Below are 23,225 nucleotides of genomic sequence, written 5' to 3'. Positions count from 1 at the left end.
CTACTCTAAATCAATTCTTCGCCTTTTACTTCCTCTAACCTTTCATTGTAGCAGCTATATCTATAGTACACCTCTTATTCCTTCACCAAACAAGCTCTAACAACCCCTTAGGACTTAATAGAAATCAAGATAAGATTCGTTTCCACTCCTATTTTTCAACAAAGGACACTATCGGCTTCATAATAATAGCCCCGATAATCCTTACTTTATGAAACCCCTACATGCTAGGAGACCCAGAAAACTTCACTCCGGCCAATCCCCTAGTCACACCTGTCTACATTCAACCAAAATGATCATTATGCCAGCTACGCTAAAGGAGACGGTGATGATGAGAAATAAATGAAATGGTGGAATGAAAAAGGGAGAGTAAAGAGGAGAATCCGAGAAAACCCACGCACACGGTGTTTGTCCATCACAAAGCTCACTTGGTGTGAGCTGGGATCAAACCAAGGTTCTCATACACCAAAGATGAACGCTCTTCCACTGTTTTTGGTTCATCACTTTTTTTAAAGTTAAGTGATTTATCGAAAGTTCCTCAGTAACATAATTACCTAATTATTACTATGTTTTACTTCATTTTCATTTTTCTTCTATTAAACTGTAAGTACAGAGATACCAACACGCAAACATTGAGGCCAATTAAATTTCATAGGCTCTCCCACCGAGAATCGAATCCGGGACAACGTACACTAAAGACGCATGCCCTAGCCACTAGACCAGCCAGAGGGCACATTGAGCCACTGCAGTCACCATAATTACAGGAATAGAACTTCACATAATAATAATAATAATAATAATAATAATAATAATAATAATAATAATAATAATAATAATAATAATAATAATAATAATAATAATAATAATAATAATTTGGCCAAATTCTATAGCAAACATTAAGTAGAAAAACTTCTCTTATATCTCACTTATTCAACAAAAACCGACATTAATTTCTTCTTTTATAACTCATATTCGGAGAACATTTTCTTGAAGGACATTCTTTGATAGATGTTTGTATTTATAAGTTTTTAAAATTAATTTTATTCAAGATTCGATCACGATGGAACTGTTGGATTAATTAACTCATTACCATATGATGCTAAATTCGCATATTTCTCTACTGTAGAAGACTAGCATGTTATGCTTGACCCAATCAATCTTTTGAGGCATATAGCTAGGAAGCATATTTTATATGAATAAAAATTTGAATTTATAAAATAAAATAAAACGTCAATGAAATAAATGCACAAATTTATGTTATAAAATATTCAAAGTCGTGTTTGTGAAAATTACTATAGCTGTCGGCAGCAATAGAAAGATTAACAAGAGAAAGTTGCAAAACTGATTGGATGAAAGCTTTGTATATTTTGAAATTAAGAAATTTAAAACAATCCTTAAATATTATTTTTTCCATTACTTGATCTTAATGGCGAACCCCATGTATTCCCCTCGCGACCTCTCTAGAGGTAGTAATCCCCAGGTTGAGAAACATTGCCTTGAAGCGTCAAGTTTTAGGTTTAAAAAACAGTTTTTTTCTCGATTTTCTCGAGAACTACGCGTGAGAATTTATATTTTTGTTCCACTCGATGAGATATATATCGACTGATATATATTTCGACGTTGGAAAAAATTAAATATCGACTAGTGTGAGATATATCGACTGGTATGTGTTTCATCTTTTGAGAAAATTACATATCAACTGCTATGAGATATATTGACTAGTATATGTTTCATCTTTGGAGAAAATTTTTCAGTTAAATGCTAATAATATTGTATAATTTACATTAGGGAAGAGTTTTGACTTCCGTAGTGAGTAGTTCGAATTCCACATTGAACTGTGTCCAAGTTCTGTAGAGACTCAGTGAAACGAATAATATTACTTAAGTAACAATTTAAATTAAAAAATTTGTAAGAGTAATTTTTTAAATGACTCTTTTAAAATCTGACAATTGTTTCCTTTCCATTAGACATCATCCTGAATTACTTTAATCTGGGAAAATCTGCTCGTTGCTTTTTATTTCTCTTTTCTTGTAGCAAACAGTAGATGCTGCTAAAAAGGAAAGGAAAGCACTTGTTACACTTGATTGAGAAAGACGTCAGGTGTCGCCCATTTACGTCTTTCGCAAAATGCGGATTTTGACTTTTAGCTTGTTAGTTGCAGAATACTAGAGAGGAAGAGGGAAACGCGACGGGAGCTCTCCGCTCTTTTCTCGTTTTCCGCACGTCCTTCCTGTTTGTTATTGATTCTGTCCTCTTTCATCTGGCATTGCTGTGACGTGTAAATCTGGCAACATCGTTCCTCCCAACGGCCAAATATATATCAGCCAGCCCTAAAGGGAATAGATTGACATTAACGTTACAGTTTCTAGTTGTATTTGAAGTACAAATACTTACGTACATGAAGTGTACTTCTAATCAACGGATCAAATCTCTGCCACCTGCTGAAAATCATAGCGTAATATTTCAAGTACTAACTGTAACGTTTTTAATATTATGTTGAATAGATGGCGCTGTATTGTACGCTAAACAAATTTCGATTATTTGAGGATTACTAAAGGATAGATAAATAATAATTTAGATTCAATGAAAAATACTCTAAAATGTTACTACAAAAATTTGAGAGTTAAGCATAGTGTGCTTTTCTTAAATCTCTAATTGATAGATTTGAACGTAAGAACTCAAAACTAGATTAGCAGATAATACGATGTGAAGGCAAATGTTACGCTCCTGTGAGTGATATCATCTAATATTACAACTCATGCTCCGTAACAACCAAGTAAGTTTCTTTTTGAGAAGTGTTCTAACATTAGTGCACTATGTGTTAAAATTGTAACTATAGAGGGTGTTTCAAAACAACATTGACAACATTTGGGAGGTGATTCCTTTCACCAAGGTTAGACAAAAAATATAGACCAACCTAGGTGCACAAATGCTTTCTTTCGGAATTATAGGCTACCGGAAACATGAAAAATTGAACTTTAAAGATCCATAGCTCCAAAACTATTGGATCTACCGTAGTCGGGTCAAGCCTTCGCTTAGGAATTAACATGTGCGCTATTCAAAAATACATGTTTCAGAATTCTAAGGAACTCACGCAACAATTTTTACAGAGGGAGTTTGGCTACAGGCATATAATTTGAAGTACTTACCAACTACCTCTATAAAAATTGTTGCGGAAGTACCGCAGGATTGTGAAACTTGGATATTTGGATAGGGTACATACTAGTTCCTAAATAAAATCTTGACCCGACTACGGTAGTTCCCATAGTATTAAAACTATAGACCTTTAAAGTTTTTTTTTTTTTTTTTTTTATCTTTTCGGCAGTCTATAACTCCGAAAGAAAGCATTTGTACACTCAGCTTGGTCTATACTTTTTGTCTTGTCTTGGTGTCAGAAATCACCTCCCAAACGTTGTCGGTTTGTTTTGAAATATCCTGTATATAAAATTACATAAAATCACTGACTTAAGATAACGGGTACATCCGGTTCATGTGAAAAGTTTAAATTTAGCATGATTGTAGATTTTCGGGACTAACCCACAGGAAAATTCCCAAAAGTGATTATTTTAAATTTTTATTGGGTGTAAAGGGAATAAAGAAGTTCCCCACGCAGGGCCGGATTTAGCATTTTGGCGCCCCTAGGCCAAATAATTGTTTCCGCCCCCTAGTCTGGTTAAAGTTACTTTCCTAAAAACCTTTATTTTTTCTATTAAAAAATTATATCAGGCCTATATGTTAATCGCTTAAACATCACTCCACGATGCAATTTGATCATTGCAAGTTTTTTGAGGAATTTACTTGGTTCTGGGCTTAACAAAATACCGTTAATGTATTAACAAAAGATTGGTGAATAACTTTGGTTTTGTTCAATTTAGCCATTTGGGCAAATAAATAAATAATAAAAAAAGAACTCTGTAATACATTATAAAATAGTTTTAATCTCAGAAACACAGCTTGCATGAAGTATTTTGATAACGTGACACAAAAACTGTGTTTTAAAGTAAAACTAGATATTTTGTATGTACAAATAGTAAATTGTACTAGTATTAAAAATGACATTTTTGAGATCAATGTTGTAACGAAGTTGATGCATAATGTTGAAAAATAGTTTAACTTTACCAATAATTATTTGTTCCAATGAACTTCAAAATCAGAATGCTTTATTAGCCTGATTTTTTTAATCAATTCAAAAAACATGTTAAGTTATGGCTATTTATTTTTATTTCTAGATATTTTTTTAATTTTTTCTCTCGGCCGTGCGCCCCCTGAGAGCTTGCGCCCATAGGCCCGGGCCTACCGGGCCTATTGGGAAATCCGGCCCTGTCCCCACGCTATTTAAATAAGCCTTTTTGTTTATCAGAAGATCCAATATATTTCAATCAAAAGTTTTCTTGTACGCCTTATATCTAGAGAAGTACATTCAGTGTAGCCAAAACCAATCTATCACTTAACTCAGTATGATATGCTTATTCTGTAGAAAACACAAAAACTCGCTTTAGGGGCCTAGTGTAAGTAATTTGATATTTCGGCTTGTTCCAAAGATATGGAAAACCTCGGTAGATATAGACATACTGTTAAAAACAATGTAGTTGCGAAAAATTGTTTTAATAAATGTTGCTTTTGTCAGTTTCTATAACATTGCAGGAGTAGTTATTGGTAGTTGCAATACAATAAGTTCTCGCAATTTTAAAATATTAAGCAGTGTGCAAACTTTACCTATGTTCATCATATCTCCGCAACGGATTTAGATATCAAATTACTGTAAACGGCATTATGATCTTTATAGATATTGAAAACAATGTAACACAATTGGATGGGATACTTATCTAAGCGCTTTTTCAAAATATAGTTCTTAGAAAGGTCAATGTCAAAGGGTTACTTCGTTTCTACCTATAAATACATCATATGATGATCGTACTTTCATACTAAGGTACTTTGCATGTGCATTGACACATCCATCTTACTTTCGTTATTACCGTACTGTTGTAGAGGTCTCCAAAATTTAGATATTTGCGGATGTTTCGAGTACTGTAGTGTCCTTACTTTGTAACACTAAATAATAAATATGGTATTATTAGTTTTCGTATCTTGATGTAGTGCGATTAAAAAAAAAAACTATAAGTTTATATTTGGTTGGCAACACTGTTAACCGAATGGTATTGCAATGTATTTCAAGTAATATATCTCTGTCGATATTTCCGTGTTACAAACTTTTCTTCGAATTTTATGCATTAGTTTAAAAATTACAGGTACGTTTCAAAGTAAATGGTTTGCCCTGTATATGCGATGCAAATCAGGAACGAAAAGATACATGACAATGACGATGCACAAAAGGTTTGTATTGCTTAACTATCACTACAACTGCAAAGGGTACACACCCTGTTTCTCAACATAACAGTCACCATTACCCAAACACTTAGCCTATGCCAGAGTTGAAGTGGGTCAGTGGGTCGAGTTTTCTGAGTGGGTTGTGGATCAACAGCATATGACCCACTGCGACCCATTACCCATCATGACTCACTCTGACCTATCGCCTCACTCTGCTCACTGCATTGTAGACAGAATCTTCTGAATAGCATATTTTTTTCACCATCGACCCTAGCCATAATCACTAAAAACACGTTTCTGATTGGTTGCAGTTTACGATTGTCCAAACCTTCCAGTGTATGTATTGTGTATTATAGTAATAGAAGAAAATTGTCACTGTTGAAATTGAAGAAGCAGCTGAGGTTAAATTTATATCATGGGGGTCAAGATGGAACAAAACGAGCCCTGCGTGTCTTCTAACCCGTTCCTACTATTACTCCTACTCCTACTCCTCTTACTACTACTACTACTTCTACTATTACTACGGATTCGTATAGCAAAACTGCATACGTAACGTAAGTAAATCACTTTTCTGAGTATTATTTTCATCTTATTTTAATGAAAAAAGTGTTATGAAAATTTAAAAAATAAAATATAAAAAAATTTCCTTGGACTGGGTTTAAACCCACGCCAAAAGCGATTATAGTTAGTAGGCCGCGATTGCACTAACACGCTTGGACACGAAGACCGACACTATCAGGTACTTGATTTCTGCTATATTTATGCTACGTGGCGAGAAACGGTTAACTTCAACTAATCAGAACGCCGTATTTAGCTCCTATGGCTAGAGTCGAGCGTAATTTTTAAAAAATGCTTCTGAACACTGGTCAATTTGTCTACGTTTTACTTTCAAGGCCTCCATTACCCTTTTTCATTTGTTTCTGTTTACTTACCTGAGATAAGTATCTCTAACAAGGAGAAAGCAGACTTTGGTAAATGAACTTCGGGGCCATTTTTTGCAAGGTGATAGTGCACATTTAAAGTGTTCATATTACAAACTGGGAGAGCGCAATTAACTAATATAACAGAGAAAAAACGTCTTAAAGTTTAAGACTCGCCGCATATGTCGTACGTTGCGCAAATTTATCAAGTGTCGGGATGGCAGAATCAGTAGCATTTGTGACTCACGTGCCAAGGGTCCCGGATTCTTCAATGTTCCATGTTAACAACCAACTAAATGCAATCTATTTCGTAAATATTTTGATATCATGAGTTATATTATGATTACCATAGTCGTTGTGTAGAAAATGTTCTTGACGCTTCGTGTCTACATCTGTTGACAGTGTGTGTATTACAAGCACTGGCACAAATGGCACGGGGAGATGAGGGGGACATATCCCCTCCAATCTTGAAACTGAGCGACTGTCCTTCTAATAATCCGATTTGAAATGTGAGTGTTGGGGAGAAATGAGATGATTTGCAACAAAGGAAAATGAGATGAAATTAATATCCCCCAGAATAAGCCCCAAATCTGCCCGCCTCCCAATTTTGAAGACAACTCTGCTCCCATGATCCTCCACAGTACTGTTTTTCAACTTCATAAAGATTTTGAACATCGCTTTAAAAAAAATATGGGAACGGTCTTACCCGTTCTCCCCCCAGTGTTGGAAACAGATTATCGCCGTTTATTGCAAGAGGAATCAGGGGGAAATCTCATTTGGTTATAGTAACATCCCGTATTACCAAAGGGGATTTCCTTCTCACCCCCCTTGTAATTCTCACACTGTCAACAGATGTAGACACGAAGCGTCAAGAACATTTTTTACACAACGACTGTGGCAATCATAATATAACTCGTGATATCAATATATTTACGAAATAGATTACATTTTGTTGGTAGTTAAGTGGAACATTGAAAGAGTTTGCAATTGTTTTGAATATTTCTATTGTTTTAATTCAATATAAACATAGGGTGAATTAACATTTTACTTGTAGCTATAAGTGGCTACTTTATTGCTTCAAACAAAAAACGAAAAAGTTTACTCCAGCAGGAATCGAACCCGGGACCCTTGGCACGTGAGTCACAGATGCTACTGATCCTGCCATCCCGTCACTTGGTAAACCTCCGCAACGTACGACACATAGAACGAGTCGAAAACTTTAAGACACTTTTTCTCAGCTTATATTAGTCAATTGTGCTCTCCCAGTTTGTAATATGAACACTTTGAATGTGCACTATCACCTTGAAAAATGACCCCAAAGTTCATTTACCAAAGTATGCTTTCTCCTTGTAAGTGAAAAATGAACTCCAGGCATTTTTGGATATTGATATTTGTAATTGTAATACGCGTAATAGCAATATGACTTATAATACTACTTGGCTTTCGAGACACACAGCCTGAGTTTTTAATTGATATTTGTAATTGTAATAATAGCAATAGGACTTATACTACTACTTGGCTTTGGAAAAATGTGTTTTTGAATCACTGTAATATATAAATTCTTATATTAAAAAATGAATGTAACTATGAGTACCTGAATCTCACGGCCAAACTGCGAAGTTAAATGAAATTACTTTTGGTATATAGTTTAGCCCTTAATCCAAACTGGGATGTTATCATATTGCTTTCATTATAATAATATCCTAAGGGGGTAGTGGGGATCCGAATTTTTTTCGAAAAAATTGAGTATCTCACAAGCCTTAAACTTACGGAGCTGAAATTCAGTATAGTAACTCTTTATTGAAAATGAACAGAATGTCTCATAGCATTTTTTAAAAAATTCTCCATTATGGAAGGGGGCTGGGCGGCACTTTCTATACATGGAAAATTGGTAGTGGGTTAGTTTGTAAAAGTAATCGAAAACGATCGATATTAGTTAAGAAACAAATTCAAAAAACAAATTGAGCAACAAAAAAATACAGTGCTTCGCATCATATATGCATACCATGCATGCCATGCGCTTTCTACTACAATAATTGCTAAAGCTTATGTTTATTATATGGAGCACTTAGGACACAGAGCAATCAAGCAATAAAGTTGTGAGAAGAATAGACACACAATTTGTAATGTAACCTTAATTACACGGAAATTTTAAGTTTGGACTGTACGTTGGTCTACTTACCTTGATTTGGGACTTTCAAATTTCAACCGTTTTTCCACTGAAAAGTATCAATAATTCAACAAGGAAATAATTATATCAAGATAATTTAATTGAAATTCATGGTAATTTGTCCCATGACAAACACTTTACCATTTTATATCGTAAAGGTCAGATCCACCATTATTGTAACAGAGCTGTGCTTGAGTTATTGACTGTAGAAATTCAAACTCCGATTAGTTAGAATTTCACAACCTGGTTTTAATACTCTTTATTATTAGTGTAACTCTTTAGTCAGTAGAGAAGAGGCCATGGATCATATGTCAGAGTTGATGACGATGTATTTTGGCAGCTCAGTAGGTCATGGTGGGTGGGAGGTCAGAGTGGGTCACGGTGGGTGGTGGGTCATGATGGGTGGTGATCAGTGGGTCGTGGATTAAGGTTTCATTGACCCACGCCATCTCTGGCCTATGCGCTTTCGGTATAAGTTTCTGTATCTCATATCATAGAACTTCATCGCCTTCCTCTTGAACCATACTGTGATTTATTTCATGATCTCGTCATCGTAGTTGAAGCGTTGCCCCATAAGGTGTTTCATGAAAGAAAGAAACATGTAAAAATCACTTTACGTAAGGTCTGAGGTATATGGTGTGTGACTGAGGATTTCTCATCGTAATCTTGCAAGAAATTATTTGATAATTCGCTGAGTAGAGCCTAGCATTGTCAAGCAGCAAAACTCCAAGTGTCAGCATGCCTTTTTTTTTTTTTTTTTTTTTTTTTTTGTTCTGTGTTGCACATCTGGCAAATGTTGAACCAACAATATTGTTGCTCTCGAAGACATGAATTTCGCCAGCAGGATGCCATGTCAGTCCCAGAAAACAGATGCTGTATGTTTGCTGGGTGAAATTGACTTTCCTTCTATTCTTTTTTTCTTTCTTACCTTATTTTTTCTTTTTCTTTCTTTTTTGTGCCTTTGAGGAACGAGTATTACACCATTGTAGTGACTGTTGCTTAGACTCATGCCAGTGGTGACACCAGCTTTAATATTTTGGGAGGCATGTGGAGAGGCACAAATACTTGGGGACAGTTATTTTTTTATATTGAAAACATATTTTTATGCAGTTACTTGACCTATGTTCCTCCTTTCTTTTAGCATCGTCAATGAAAACTATAGATGTTACCGTATTATTTCATAGGGCATCGATATAGTTCATTGTTGATTCACAATAAATCCAGACAAGTAATAGCACCCATACTCCAACTGCATAGTAATAATCTGTAATTTTGTAAAACCATGAAACCAATAATATACAGACAATATCTCGAATATAACGCTTTATTATCGTAAGTTGAAATGGACTGGGAAAGCGATAACTTAACATTTTATATAAACAAATCCTTATTTATTCACTCAATATTCTACAAATCAACAAAATCACAGATAAACTAAATAATGCAGTTTTCCTTCTCAATTGTTCAATCGGCTATTGACATAATATATAAATACTTTCCATCCAATACAGTCATTAACTAAGGCGTGTGGTGGTGGACGAAGGTTGCCTCTATCGTCATGTTAGTATTGAGGAATAGGTCTCCTTCGTTCTTTTAGCGTGTAAAAGCGTTGAGTGCGAAACTCATTCTTTTATTTTCGTCCGTCAATATTTTGGATACCTAACGTGAATATAATTTTTGGTACCCTTACTGTCTCACAGAGGGTCATCCCCGGCAGTAGAGGGAAACACAGCAGGGCCTCCTCTGTCGTCATCAAACGAAACCCCTGCAGGATAGGAACCTGGAATGTGCGATCGCTGTTACAGTGTGGAAAACTGGAAAACCTGAAGAAAGAAATGAAACGCATGAAGATAGATATCTTGGGAATTGGCGAAGTTAGATAGCCTGATGGAGGAGACATGTGGAGCGGAGACTTCAGAATGATTTACTCAGGAGCTGTAAACGGTACGGCAGGAGTCGGTTTCGTCTTGAATAATAAGACAGGACAGAAAGTTATAGGCAGTTGAAAATACAAGGAAAGGATAATAATGTTGAAGATAGCAACCGAACCGAGAAATATGACGATAATCCAAGTATATATGCCTGCATCAAGCTACACAGATGAGGAAGTAGAAGAAATCTATGAGCAAATAGAAGAAATATTGATGAAAGTTGAAGACCAGGTCAATTTAATCATCATGGATGATTGGAACGCAGTAGTCGGTGAAGGCAAAGAAGAGAGTGTATCTGGGAATTTCGGCCTAGGAGAAAGGAATGCGAGAGGTACACGATTAATTGAGTTTTGCAAAAGCCATAATCTGACTGTAACGAACACTCTCTTTGAAAAACCATTAAGAAGAAGATACATATGGACAAGATCAGTAGATAAAGAAAGATATCAAATAGACTATATACTGGTCCAACAAGCATTTAGAAATCAAGTGAAGAACAGTAAGAGTTACCCAGGAGCAGACGTTGACTCAGACCATAATTTAGTTCTGATGAAGAGCGAACTCCGACTAAAGAGGAAACGAGTGGTAGCACCAAACAAAAGATGGAACACAATGAAGCTAAGAAGAGATGAAAACATGAAAAGGGAATTTGCAAATGCGACATACAAAGAGACGTCTATGGTAGCTTTAGCAGGTGATGACATCGACTCGAAATGGGAAGCCATGAAATCAGGGATTACAAAAGCTGCCGACAAGCACATAGGAAGAGAAATGAGAACCCAATATAAACCCTGGATAACAGCAGAAATATTTGAAATGATGGAGCAAAGAAGACAGTTCAAGATAACAAACGAAGAAGAGGTGCAGAAATCACATCAACAGAGAATTAAAGAAGGCGAGAGAAAACTAGATAAACAATTTATGCAAAGAAATTAAGAAAAATGTCAAAGGCAATACAGAAACGGCATATAGAAAGGTTAGAAAACAGTTTGGTGAGAAAAAGAAACCCACAGACATTATCATAGACAAGGACGGAACAACGGTACTAGAAGAGGAGCAGATAACAAGATGGAAGAAATACATTGAAGAACTCTACAAAGGAGACAGAGTGAACGAAGAAGAGATAGAGAAGGAAGAAGACATCGATGAAAATGAATTAGGACCACCAATTTTACAGTGTGAATTTGATAATGCCTTGGAAAAAATGCAACATGCTAAAGCCCCAGGAGTAATCAAATACTAACGGAAGTGATTAAGAATCTCGGAATAGCAACAAAGAAGAAACTATTTAATCTTATTAATGAAATGTACATCTCGGGAAAAATACCAAGAACTTCGAGAAAAGCATATTAGTGCCTATCCCGAAGAGGAAAGGCACACGGAAATGCGAAGAACACAGAACGTTAAATTTGCTTTCCCATGCATCAAAAATACTGTAGAATAGAGGGGACGATCGAAGAACGGTTATCAGAGGACTAGTTTGGATTCAGGAGGAAAAGAGGAACAAGGGAAGCAATACTGAGTCTACGGTTGATCATGCAACAGCACATCAGAACAAACAAACAAATTGTGATAGCATTTATAGATATAGAGAAAGCTTTTGACAACGTAGACTGGAATATCATGTTCAGAGCGCTGAAGAAGCTGAGAGTAGATTACAGAGACAAAAAAACAATATACCAACTTCATAGGAACCAGACAGCTGTTATAGGAAGAGATCAGAAGGAAGCAAGAATAAGTAAAGGAGTGAGGCAAGGATGTGGACTTTCGCCTCTCCTATTCAACGTCTATATAGAAGATGCTATGAAAGAATTCTTGGATAAAAACGAGAAAGGCGTAAAAGTAAATGGTCAGGTCTTAAACACAATAAGGTTTGCTGATGACATAGCATTGATAGCGGAGAACGATGAGAACATGCAGGAAACACTTTCAAACTTGAACGACCAACTGGAAAAAACATGCAAAATGAAGATAAATAAGAAGAAAACGAATGTGATAAAGTGCACAAGAGCAGGACAGGAGAGGGCAAACGTATGGCTAGATGGAGAGAAAATCGAAGACGTTAAGACTTCCCCTGTTTAGGAAGTCTAATATCCTCGGACGGAAGAAGTGAAAAAGACGAAAGTTCCAGAATAGCACAGGCTAAACAAGCATTCAATAGGAAAAGAACTACTAACATCAAGAAATATGTCGCTGTGCGTTCGTAAACAATTTATTAAGACACTGGTATGGAGCGTGGCGCTGTACGGATCAGAGACGTGGACATTGAGAAAAGCTGAAATATCCAAGCTGGAAGCATTTGAAATGTGGTGTTGGCGCAGAATGCTGCGCATATCATGGACCGAAAGGAAAAGGAATGAAGACGTACTAAAGAAAGCTAATGAAGGACGACAGATCATGAAGATAATGGGAAAAAGAAGAAACAGCATGCTTGGCTATCTTATTCGACACTCCGATTGGATCACTGTGCTGATAGAGGGAAAGGCAGAATGAAAACTAGAAAGATTAAGGCCAAGGATAGAATATCTAGATGCAGCTACGAAGAAGAGGCCTTATCAAAGTATAAAACAGCTCTCCCAAGCGAGAGAAAAGTTTTAAAATTTCCATGTTGCCCACCGACCTATGGTTGAGGTGAACAACAAAAAGAATGGTATGGTCACGGCTTCTTGAATTGTACTGCGTGAACTTCGGAAAACATGACACTCAACTTTCTTTTTTCATACGCCTATTCGCACGCATTCGGTTTTCAATGTCTGTAAGAAGGTAATCAGAGATTACAGAAGATTTCTCGCTTCTTTCTTGGTCATGAATATCAGTCCTACCTTCAGAGGAGAAACGACACTATTTCGGCACATTAAGATGATTCATAATGTTCCCATAAACAGGCACAGTTTGACGATGAACGTCCGCTGAAGTTAAGCTCTTGCCTGAAGGAACTCTAATCAGATGGGTCGCTAAATGCTTTATCAAATAGAAAGGCAATAAAATAGGAACAAAATAAAGCAAAAGTCACTTCATATTTCTGTTTATAAAATCATAGAGTGACCTTGTATGCTCTGACAACAGTGGAGATCATAGAAGAGGTCCTTACCAACCATCTTTCTCGCCTCCAAGAGAGCGAATTACGAAATTACACTCAGATTCCCGCTGATTTTCTTCATAATTATGTTGTTGCTATTTGCTAATATTGCTAAGCCATGACTCTTTTGAGTTCTTGACTCTTTTAAGTACAACATGAGTATTGTATTCATATTGACAAGTTTTGCACATTATCATTTTGTACAACACACCCAATATGGTTTTCAGAACGATTAATAAATCTATTGATAAACTTGTAAATTATAAGCTTTTAAATTCGTATAGGTTATTGCTAATAATTTGAAATGTAAGTTATTCTTCGGTATATAAATTCTAAAATTTTTATGTTCTACTTATTTCAGGGCATGTTCATCGTCTCCCTTCCATTTGCAGTATTACGAGGTGGTTATTGGGCCATTGTAGCCATGATTGGCATCGCCTACATCTGCTGCTATACTGGAAAGATACTGGTAGAGTGTTTGTACGAAGAAGATGAGAATGGTCAAAAAGTGAGAGTAAGAGACAGTTACGTCGGCATAGCCAGAGAGTGTTTCGGTCCTAAATGGGGCGGACGTATCGTCAATATAGCGCAAATCATCGAGCTATTGATGACATGTATTCTGTACGTAGTCGTATGTGGAGATCTATTGATTGGAACTTTCCCTGAGGGCGCAATAGATACTAGGAGTTGGATGATGCTTTGTGGGATATTCTTAGTTCCCTTAGGTTTTCTCAAGAATCTTCACCATGTATCCATCCTAAGTTTCTGGTGTACCATGTCTCATTTAGTTATCAACGCTGTAATCTTTGCCTATTGCCTTCTGGAGATAGGTGACTGGGGATGGTCTAAAGTACGATGGAGCATTGATATGAAAAATTTCCCTATCTCTCTGGGAGTTATTGTTTTCAGTTATACTTCTCAAATTTTTCTGCCAACCCTCGAAGGCAATCTAATCGACAGAAGCAAATTTAATTGGATGTTAAATTGGAGTCATATAGCTGCAGCAGCTTTCAAATCTCTCTTTGGTTACGTGTGTTTCTTAACATTTCAAGATGATACACAGCAAGTTATAACAAACAATCTTCATTCTCCAGGATTCAAGGGACTTGTCAATTTTTTTCTGGTTATCAAAGCAATATTATCATACCCTTTACCTTTTTATGCTGCATGTGAACTTCTGGAGAAAGCCTTCTTCCAAGGGCGACCTGAAACGATATTTCCAACCATTTGGCATTTAGATGGAGAACTTAAAGTCTGGGGTTTGGCATTTCGAGTTGGCGTGGTCGTTTTTACAATACTTTTGGCAATTTCTATTCCACATTTTGCTATTCTTATGGGTTTCATAGGAAGTTTCACAGGAACTATGTTATCCTTTATTTGGCCTTGTTATTTTCATTTGAAACTCAAACGGCCTAGCCTAGATAGAGGAACTGTAGCATATGACTGTTTTGTTATATTCTTAGGATTCCTATTTGGAATAATAGGTGTATATGATTCTGGATCTGCCCTCATAAGAGCGTTTGAGATCGGTCTCCCGTTCTAAGTTAGAAATATTAAACTTCCACAAAGTAACGAAGTCTTCCAAATAATAAAGAAAATACAAATGTCTTCCATATGCTTTCATGTAGTATCATGAAAAATAACAATAATACATGTGTCTTCCAGGTTGAGAAAATGTTAATGTCGTTGGCTTGAACTGCGAGTGTAAGTTTATATTTAATATGTCTTCCAATACACAACTTAAAAAATATATATTGCTGGTATATCTTTTATCAGTAAATACGCAATATCACTTCCAAAATAAACAAAGATGTATATTATATATAGTGTTGTTGATTTTATTTTATAAAAGATGTTAGTATTACTGTCTTCCATTACATGACGATATCAGAATTGTCTTCCGGTAATTAAAAAAAAGGGAATTTAAGTAAGGTATTGTTGGCATTGCTAGGTATAAATTATACATATATAAAACATGTTAAATATATATATATATCAATGTTTGGAACATTTCTATGTCTTGAAGGTTGTTCTGCGTGACAGATGTATCTGATAGTTTGCTTGTTATAATGAATGCACTATTGTTGAGGGGTCAAAAATATTGTTAGCTACAGTAGTCAAGTCTTTTTGTAGTGGATAAACTTACGAAGAGAAAGAATTTGACAGAGGCCTTTTTACAGTATAAGTTTTCTCTTAAACAAAGAGATATAAATTTAAAAGCGATGACAAGAGATTAATTTCCTGATAGTTTATGTACTCATAACATAGACCTTTGTCTTCCCAAAAGAATCGCAAGTCTTCCAATCTTTAAATAAATAACAGATGTGATTATTTTTAAATGGATTCTTTATTAGAATAAGGAATTTTTAGAAAGAACTAATGAATATTTGAGAATCTTTTCCTTTTTTTGACGGATATAGTAACCACAAACAAAGCAATAACCTCTCGTATAACTAAAATGTCCTCCCTTACATTCTAGACACAAAAATGTATATACTGGTATATCCTTATTTATAGGTGTGTAAATACATATATATATATACGATATCAATGTATGTGATGCAACTAAAGAAACACACAGAGGCACTTTGTAGCGTTTTAGATGTTATCGATTTATATATATAATAAAAAGTACATGTACACTCAGCAAGACAATATTAGGAGACATGTGAAACTAAGTACTGTTTTGCTTAGTAAAAGGATTGAAGAATGTTTACGCTTAGAAAAGATAAAGTTACAGACAATAGAACCTAGGAAAATCAGACAAGCAAAATTCGATTTTAAATTAAGTTCTTTCCAGACTTTGACCATTTTATGAGTTTTAATTTAAAATTAAGTGATAAGGATCCCAGATGACACAGAAAAAAGTATATATATTATAGTTATTATATAATTTTATTCCATTCCATTATATATATTCCATTATTTGACACTAAAAGAAAGGGAAATATTTCTTTGAGTAAACTGCAATTTGTCTTTCAAAGTATTGAATCTATTTTCTTTATATCGAAGTGATGTAGAATAACTTGACTATTGCATAGAAAATTTGCAATGGAAAACGTCATCCAATATATGCCTGGAAGGTCTTTCAAAGTTCTTGAAATTATACTTTGAATCTTGACTTCAGAGAATCCAATAAAAAAGTAATACTGATTGAGATTCGTAGACTATTGAGCACCAGTGTTTACGATGGGTGAAGTCAATTTCATTATTACCCAATAAACATTGGAAGAAATAATGCACATAACTATGTTTTAAAATGCAAAGTCCTGAGCGTAAAAGTAACAATTTAGATCACACAAGTTAGTAGAAATAAAATAAAATAAATTGTCAGGAAAATTCAATAGCATCTGCTTGGAATAGTTTCACCCAGAGTGTCATGACGCCTTCTTGCAACTTGTTTCAAATCTTCTTGTCAAAATATACAACACAATATAGATTTAGGATAGACGCATTAGATCAAGTCATTATTGGATCTATCATTACCTTAAAAGCTCTATAACGTAAATTGAGACATTTTAACATCAAATTTTTGCCATTCAGTATATAGCATTTTCAAGACAATGATGAACGAAGGAAAGAAGTTCAGTATACGTTCAAAAAATGTGCGGGGCAGGAGAATCGTTTGATTTCAATCAGAATACATTCACAATCAAACATATGTGAACAACGAGACTCTCATTTCAGAAATTTCTATACACTTAAAACACACACACACACAGGCACAGATTATTAAAAAGTAGCTCTAATTTTTCAAAATCAAAAAGTCAGCATTGCGAATCAATTAAAAAAATAATATTAAATAGAAAATGGGCTCCTTCGACAAAAACTGCTTCCATATCGTTGATGCCTTTTCCGTCGCGTGTTCAAAGAAAAGACCGTGATGTAAAATTTGTGTCTCTGCTTGTCTAACAGCCAAATGAAGAACGTGGTGCATACATTTTAGTTGACTTAAGTCGATTCTTCAACTATGATGCAAATTTTTCACCTTATATCATCGTCTTGAAAATACCATCCGCTACACGGGAAAAAATAGACGTTAAGATGCATATCGATCTAAGAACAATAAACACCTAACAGAATGTATAATATATTAACTACTCTTCAGCATAATAACATGAAGTTTGTCATACAATTTCTTTACAATGCAATTAGAATCTCACTGTAAAATAATTTGAGGAATGTTTATTTTGAGATTACTCTCGAAAGCAATTATGAACACAAACAGACATGTTTTGAGAAACTTTCCATAACTTTTTGACACATTGTAGTTCTTAGAATGTGAGTCAGATTTCATTGAAACCTTTCTATATGAAATTTTGAATGCAATACTCTCCGATTGGCATGCAGATGTAAGGCAACTGAACACCAACCCATTCTGACTGAATGCCAAGAACCGAAATCAAAGTCTCTGAAATAGGTACTCAAGTAAATCTGACTGTATCCTAAGAATACATGAAAGTACTAAAAGTACTACATAAAATTCTGTCTGTGATCAATATTCTCTACGAGTGCTAAAATATATATACTTGTAACACATTGAGGAATGTTGTGTCCGTTGTCTACAATATGTACATTTCTTCCTATAAATTCAAAAGTATCACTTAAAGCACGATTCAGCTTCAACGCATATTCAAAGACTTACATTTATAATAAACTCTTAAGAATTGGTGAAGTTTTCTTTTTCAAGACAAGTATTGTTGTTCATGTTTTATAGTCGTACTAATAAGATTATTTTTGTTACAAAATTATACCTATAGTCAAATCATTCCAAAGCATGATGAAATATAATTTTTTTAAAGAAATAGTACTAAATCTTTGATTTGATAATTCAAATATTTTCTAAGTAAAATAATGTTAAAACTGTTAATTGAACTATTTGTTAAATTTTATAGTTGTTGTTTTGTACTGATAAGATGCTTTTGTAAATCCACTGTCTTCCAAGCAGAATCCCTTTATACACTTGGATTTGCTTGTTATTGTATTGAACAACTTAAGAAACAATTATTTCCGCTACGTTTACACAACAACTTAGTATAAGAAAAAAATCATTTATTTAATACTCAAGATCAGTTATTCATTTGAAAAACTAACCATGAAACATAACTGTGAAACGAATAAAATGAATCGCGTTTGCTACAGGAAACGACTGATCAGAAGTATTCATTAATATAGAAATTGTGTTCTCGAAGGACAACAGTGTTTATAGTGTGGTACCACCACGACCTCAAGAGTGAAAATCTGTTGCTACTCAGGGCACAGAGTAGCATAGTGGTTATCTTTCTAGCACGGTAAGCGGAATCCGCAGATATATCGCATTTCTCTATTATTCCAATTTAGTGGTTGCTGTAACTTAGCAACTCTTGGAACTCTTAAACTTTCTTTCCTTTTGAGTGCAGACAATCTGACAAACAAATATTATCTACTAGGTTCTAGTGTATGCGTAGTGTGACTAAAGTAATGTCTTAAACGTTAAAATGTTAAACATTGATTTGAATATAAATACAGAGGAATATTTTTAAATTCTCCTCCTATTTTACTGGATAAAAAAGTCTGAAATTTTATCTAAACAGTCTTCCTACTACATTTTTTTCCAATCTTAAAAGTCTTCGCTTAGCTCGCTCCTACTTTTTCTGTTTTAAAAAATTAGAAAGTGAGCCATATAGGATCTACAAAGTACTAAAAAAATAGAAAGTGAGCCAAAATAGTATCTGCAAAATGCTATTACTTGAACTATTAATTATTATCAAGAACTTTCGTATAATGTGTAAATTTGAGTGTTCAACAACTGTGACGTCATAATCTCCATATTCAAATTTCTGGTCTATGAGAAAAGGTTTGGAAACATTTATTAGTTTATTTAATAGTACTTTGTAGATACTATCTGGCTCACTTTCTAAATTTTATTATTATTTTGCAGATACTATCTGGCTCACTTTCTAAATTATTTAGTACTTTTTAGATATTATCTGGTTCATTTTCTACATTTTTAATGCTTTGTAGTTATTATCTGGCTCATTCTACGTTTTTACTACTTTGTAAAGATTATCTGGCTCACTTTCTAAATTTTTTAGTACTTTGTAGATATCTGGCTTTCTAAATCTTTTAGTACTTTGTAGATATTATCTGGCTCACTTTCTAAATTTTTAATATTAATTTTCTTTAAACTATTCATTATTTTTTTTAAAAAAAGTGAGGAAGAACTTGGCAAAGAGCCTTAACGTTAACTTTGAACGTGAATCTGTCTTCCTAAGATCACTGTGCCTCGAAAATTAAATTATTGTGCCGATGTTTAATTTAGTATATCGACCCTCTTTTACACATTTGATAACTTTTACAATTATTTTTGTTTAGACTTTAAAACTGATTGATTTACAACAAAAGAATCAAGTGAAAATCAATCTGCAGAACGTTTTGTTCTAATGAAATTCATACTAAAGATACCTACACTAAGATTAATTTGTTCACTACAAACGCAGGGCCGGTTCTTATTGGTGCATGCATACTTACGACCGAATTGTTCATGTCGGTCGGTGTGGCTTTATATCTCATGTAAATAAGGTATTATTTTATGCTACACAAAACATTAAAGATGATTAAATGCTTTTGATAAAAAAAAATCAATGAGCAAATAAATAAAATTTATAATAAAAAACTTTTCAGACCAGTCTCTTAAAAGATTAGTATTACCGTACATCTTTGGGTAGATTGCTCTGAAAAGTTTTATAGTGTTGGAAATGTTTATTTTAAAAGTAGTTTTGAATTGTGGAAAATTTTCCAAAGTTCTTAAATAGTAAAATAAAAAATGTTTAAACAAATAAGCAAAGCTAAATAAATCAAACTGAAGGATACAAGGCTATAAAAATGTAGTTTCTACACAATTAGAATTTTGGGGCAAAAAGCAGTGTACCCAGTACCTTCTCCTATTCAAACTTAATCAGTTTCTAAATTACTTTTTCATTCACAAACAATTCCATAAACAATAGTTTCCAATAAGAATTTTAGTTACCCAATAAAATTATGTAATAAACTTTCTGATAGTGTTTTGTGTTCAAGTAAAATAACTATATTGTTAACTTTTAACATAAACTTAGAAGTTGAATGAATACTCAATACTTTCGGGACTATTTTTGTACACAACATTCTTACACAAGAAAAACATATTTTCCCTAGACTGTACAGTTAGTAGTGATATGGCCGCTACTAGATATTTTTCAACTTGGAATATAAGCATACAAGGTTACTGATTGCTTTGAAGTCTTCCAACTTGTCATCAACATTTAGATTTTATAAACAATATTCTTCTTCCTTCTTTTTATGTGATTATTTGATTTGTTACCAAAAATATTTTGATTTAACTTGAAAATTATATAAAATCAACAGTGATGTAAGAGATCTTCTAATGATCCAAAACTGTTTGCAATGAAAAATAAGTAGTTATAAGCTTATAAATATAACATGATGTTAATAAAGTAAGAAGTAAAAACAAATTACTAAGAATGAAATACCTTAATGCATGTAGTACATAATCAAAAACTGATCCCGTAGTTTAATCTTGATACAATTCCGTATAGTGTTTTCAAATCATTAATGGAGATATTTTGAATTTAATATTTTATACCATAGAGTAAATATCTCGATTTCGTGTGATTATAATACTCTATGATGATTATATCTAACTTATTTAAGTACAGAAAAAAATTAAGTTACATTTTATTAATATTGTCACTGTGTTTAAAGACATATTACCAAATACTGGTACCAAATTTAAATACTGAAAAAAAAATATTTTTTTTGTATGATGAGAAAAATATACATATGTAATCTCTATCTGAGTTTTAATTTTCCAATTTGTCAAAATCGGTTGATAATTTTAATATTAAATAATCTTAATCTTTTAAAGTGATAAGTTAGTTATTGTTTGTGTGTGTGAGTGTATATGTTGTTATTTTATTATGTGATTTGTTTTCAAAAGTTTGGAAAGAAATATTCAAGCAACACTTCCAAAGAAATGTAAAATTTTAAAATTTGAACATTTAACCTCTTATTCGGTTTTCACAGATCTGAGACGGAATGTCACGAGAGTCCAGTAAATTGTGAGTTCGAAATCAAAGGTAACTTTTACAGTTGTATTGTTGATGTATTGATGTGTTAAAGCATTGTAATATGTCAATTCAATTTTTTGAACTCGCATAGAATACGAAAAAGTGTCGTTTCTTTGTTCGATATAGTTTTATTAAAAGAAAAAAATAATAACCAAATGTCATCCTACATTTAAGAAAAATAACAATTTGTGTAATTATTGCAGATTGTCAAAGAAAATTGCTATAATATGAGACGAAAATTAACTTCTATGTAACATTTACATAATTTAGGTTTTACTGCAAAAGTAAATGATAATGGTGAAAATTTAAGTTTAAAATGCCAAAGGATAAACTGAAGCAGGAAAAACAAAATCGAAATATATACCGAACCAATTATCATATAACTATGTTGATAACGTTTGATATGAATTTGATTTAATGTAACATTGTTGGCCACCCCTATTTGTCTACCCATTTGGGTGGGAATAATCATAGAGATGTATTTGCTGTTGTGAAGAATGTTAGGGAAATAAAGATTCGTTAAATGAGATATGTTGAAAAGTCATTTCCTTCCTTCTTACTCACTCACCTCAAGTGTAACAATTGCTTAACATTAGACTTAAATTATTAATAAATAAATAAATAAAGAAAGAAAGAAAATAATTTTCTTTCTCTCTCTGCCCTAAAATGTTTATGGTAATTGAAAAATGTACACCATTTATTTCAGATAACAATTATATTAAAAGTATCTCTTGAAGCTTTTCTGGCGACGTATTGTGAACAGGTTTTCTCGGGCTAGCAGCCAGGTAAATACTGTTACATCTTGCGACGTTTCGAGGGCTGACATCGTCCTCATCTTCAGGCGAATATGATGGTGCAATAGAGTGTATGGAATATGTATGATTGGACGCTTATTGTGTAATAACTTATTATAAAGAAATTTAAGGCATACCGAAGCTATATTTGAAATAAAATCACGAGTTATAGATGGAAGATTAGTGATCTCGCCTATGAATCTGCATGTAGGTCCCTGTTTTGAATCCTGCTAACAGCTATTGTGATTGAGATTTCTCCAGAGTTTTCCTCAATCCCACCAGGCAAGTATTAGAAATATATTTTATTACATAGACCTGGCCGACTTCTCTCCAATTTTTATATCATTTTTCGTTAGTTAATACTTTCAATGTAATAAAATTGCCATTTGGAACATTGTAAACAAATAAGTAAAATTTCAGCTCGTTATGTCTAAAACGAAAACATAAACATTAGTTATAATTACTTTGTATCCCCATAGTCCAGACATTGTTTTATATCTATATCTATCTATCTATCTCAGTTTGTATACACTACAATTTTAACTCCATATGAAAGTTCGCATGATTTTCCCCTTGTTCTATTTTTTAATCAGTCGTCACAAACTTTCCTTACTTATTTCCAAATAAATACCGTCAACGGAACTATAGTGAAACTTCTGCATCTTTATTTATTTACTTACTCGTATTTTTCTGTGCTATTTTTGATTTTCTGTGATTTTAGCAAGTCTTTATTGCTAGTCATCGAGCTGGAGGGCGCGTTTGGTGATCAGTTGCTCAGTAACTAGCCATAATTCAAAAATAGGGAATACCACATTCCAAAGGAAACTTTAGCGAAATATTCAACGCCATTAAAAAGGGAATGCCAAAAATTAGCTGTCATTGTCTATAAAATTACCCAGGC

The 23,225-nt window shown here is 33.7% G+C and overlaps 1 protein-coding gene across 1 annotated transcript in view; it reads left to right on the top strand.

Moving 5' to 3' along the window:
- VGAT (vesicular GABA transporter) overlaps positions 1 to 22,059 on the top strand; it is an 80,230-nt gene extending 58,171 nt beyond the window's left edge. Inside the window, exon 2 of the mRNA XM_081744442.1 lies at positions 13,787 to 22,059. Coding sequence (XP_081600568.1) covers positions 13,787 to 14,968 — 1,182 coding nt within the window. The 3' untranslated portion in view covers positions 14,969 to 22,059. The remainder of the gene's footprint in view (positions 1 to 13,786) is intronic.
- The last annotated feature ends 1,166 nt before the right edge of the window (positions 22,060 to 23,225 follow it).

This window comes from Thermobia domestica, chromosome 2 (genome assembly GCF_964235325.1).
Source record: "Thermobia domestica chromosome 2, izTheDome1.hap1.1, whole genome shotgun sequence".
NCBI lineage: Eukaryota > Metazoa > Arthropoda > Insecta > Zygentoma > Lepismatidae > Thermobia > Thermobia domestica.
The sequence above is the reverse complement of the archived record's forward strand: the minus strand, read 5'-3'. Positions and strand labels throughout refer to the sequence as shown.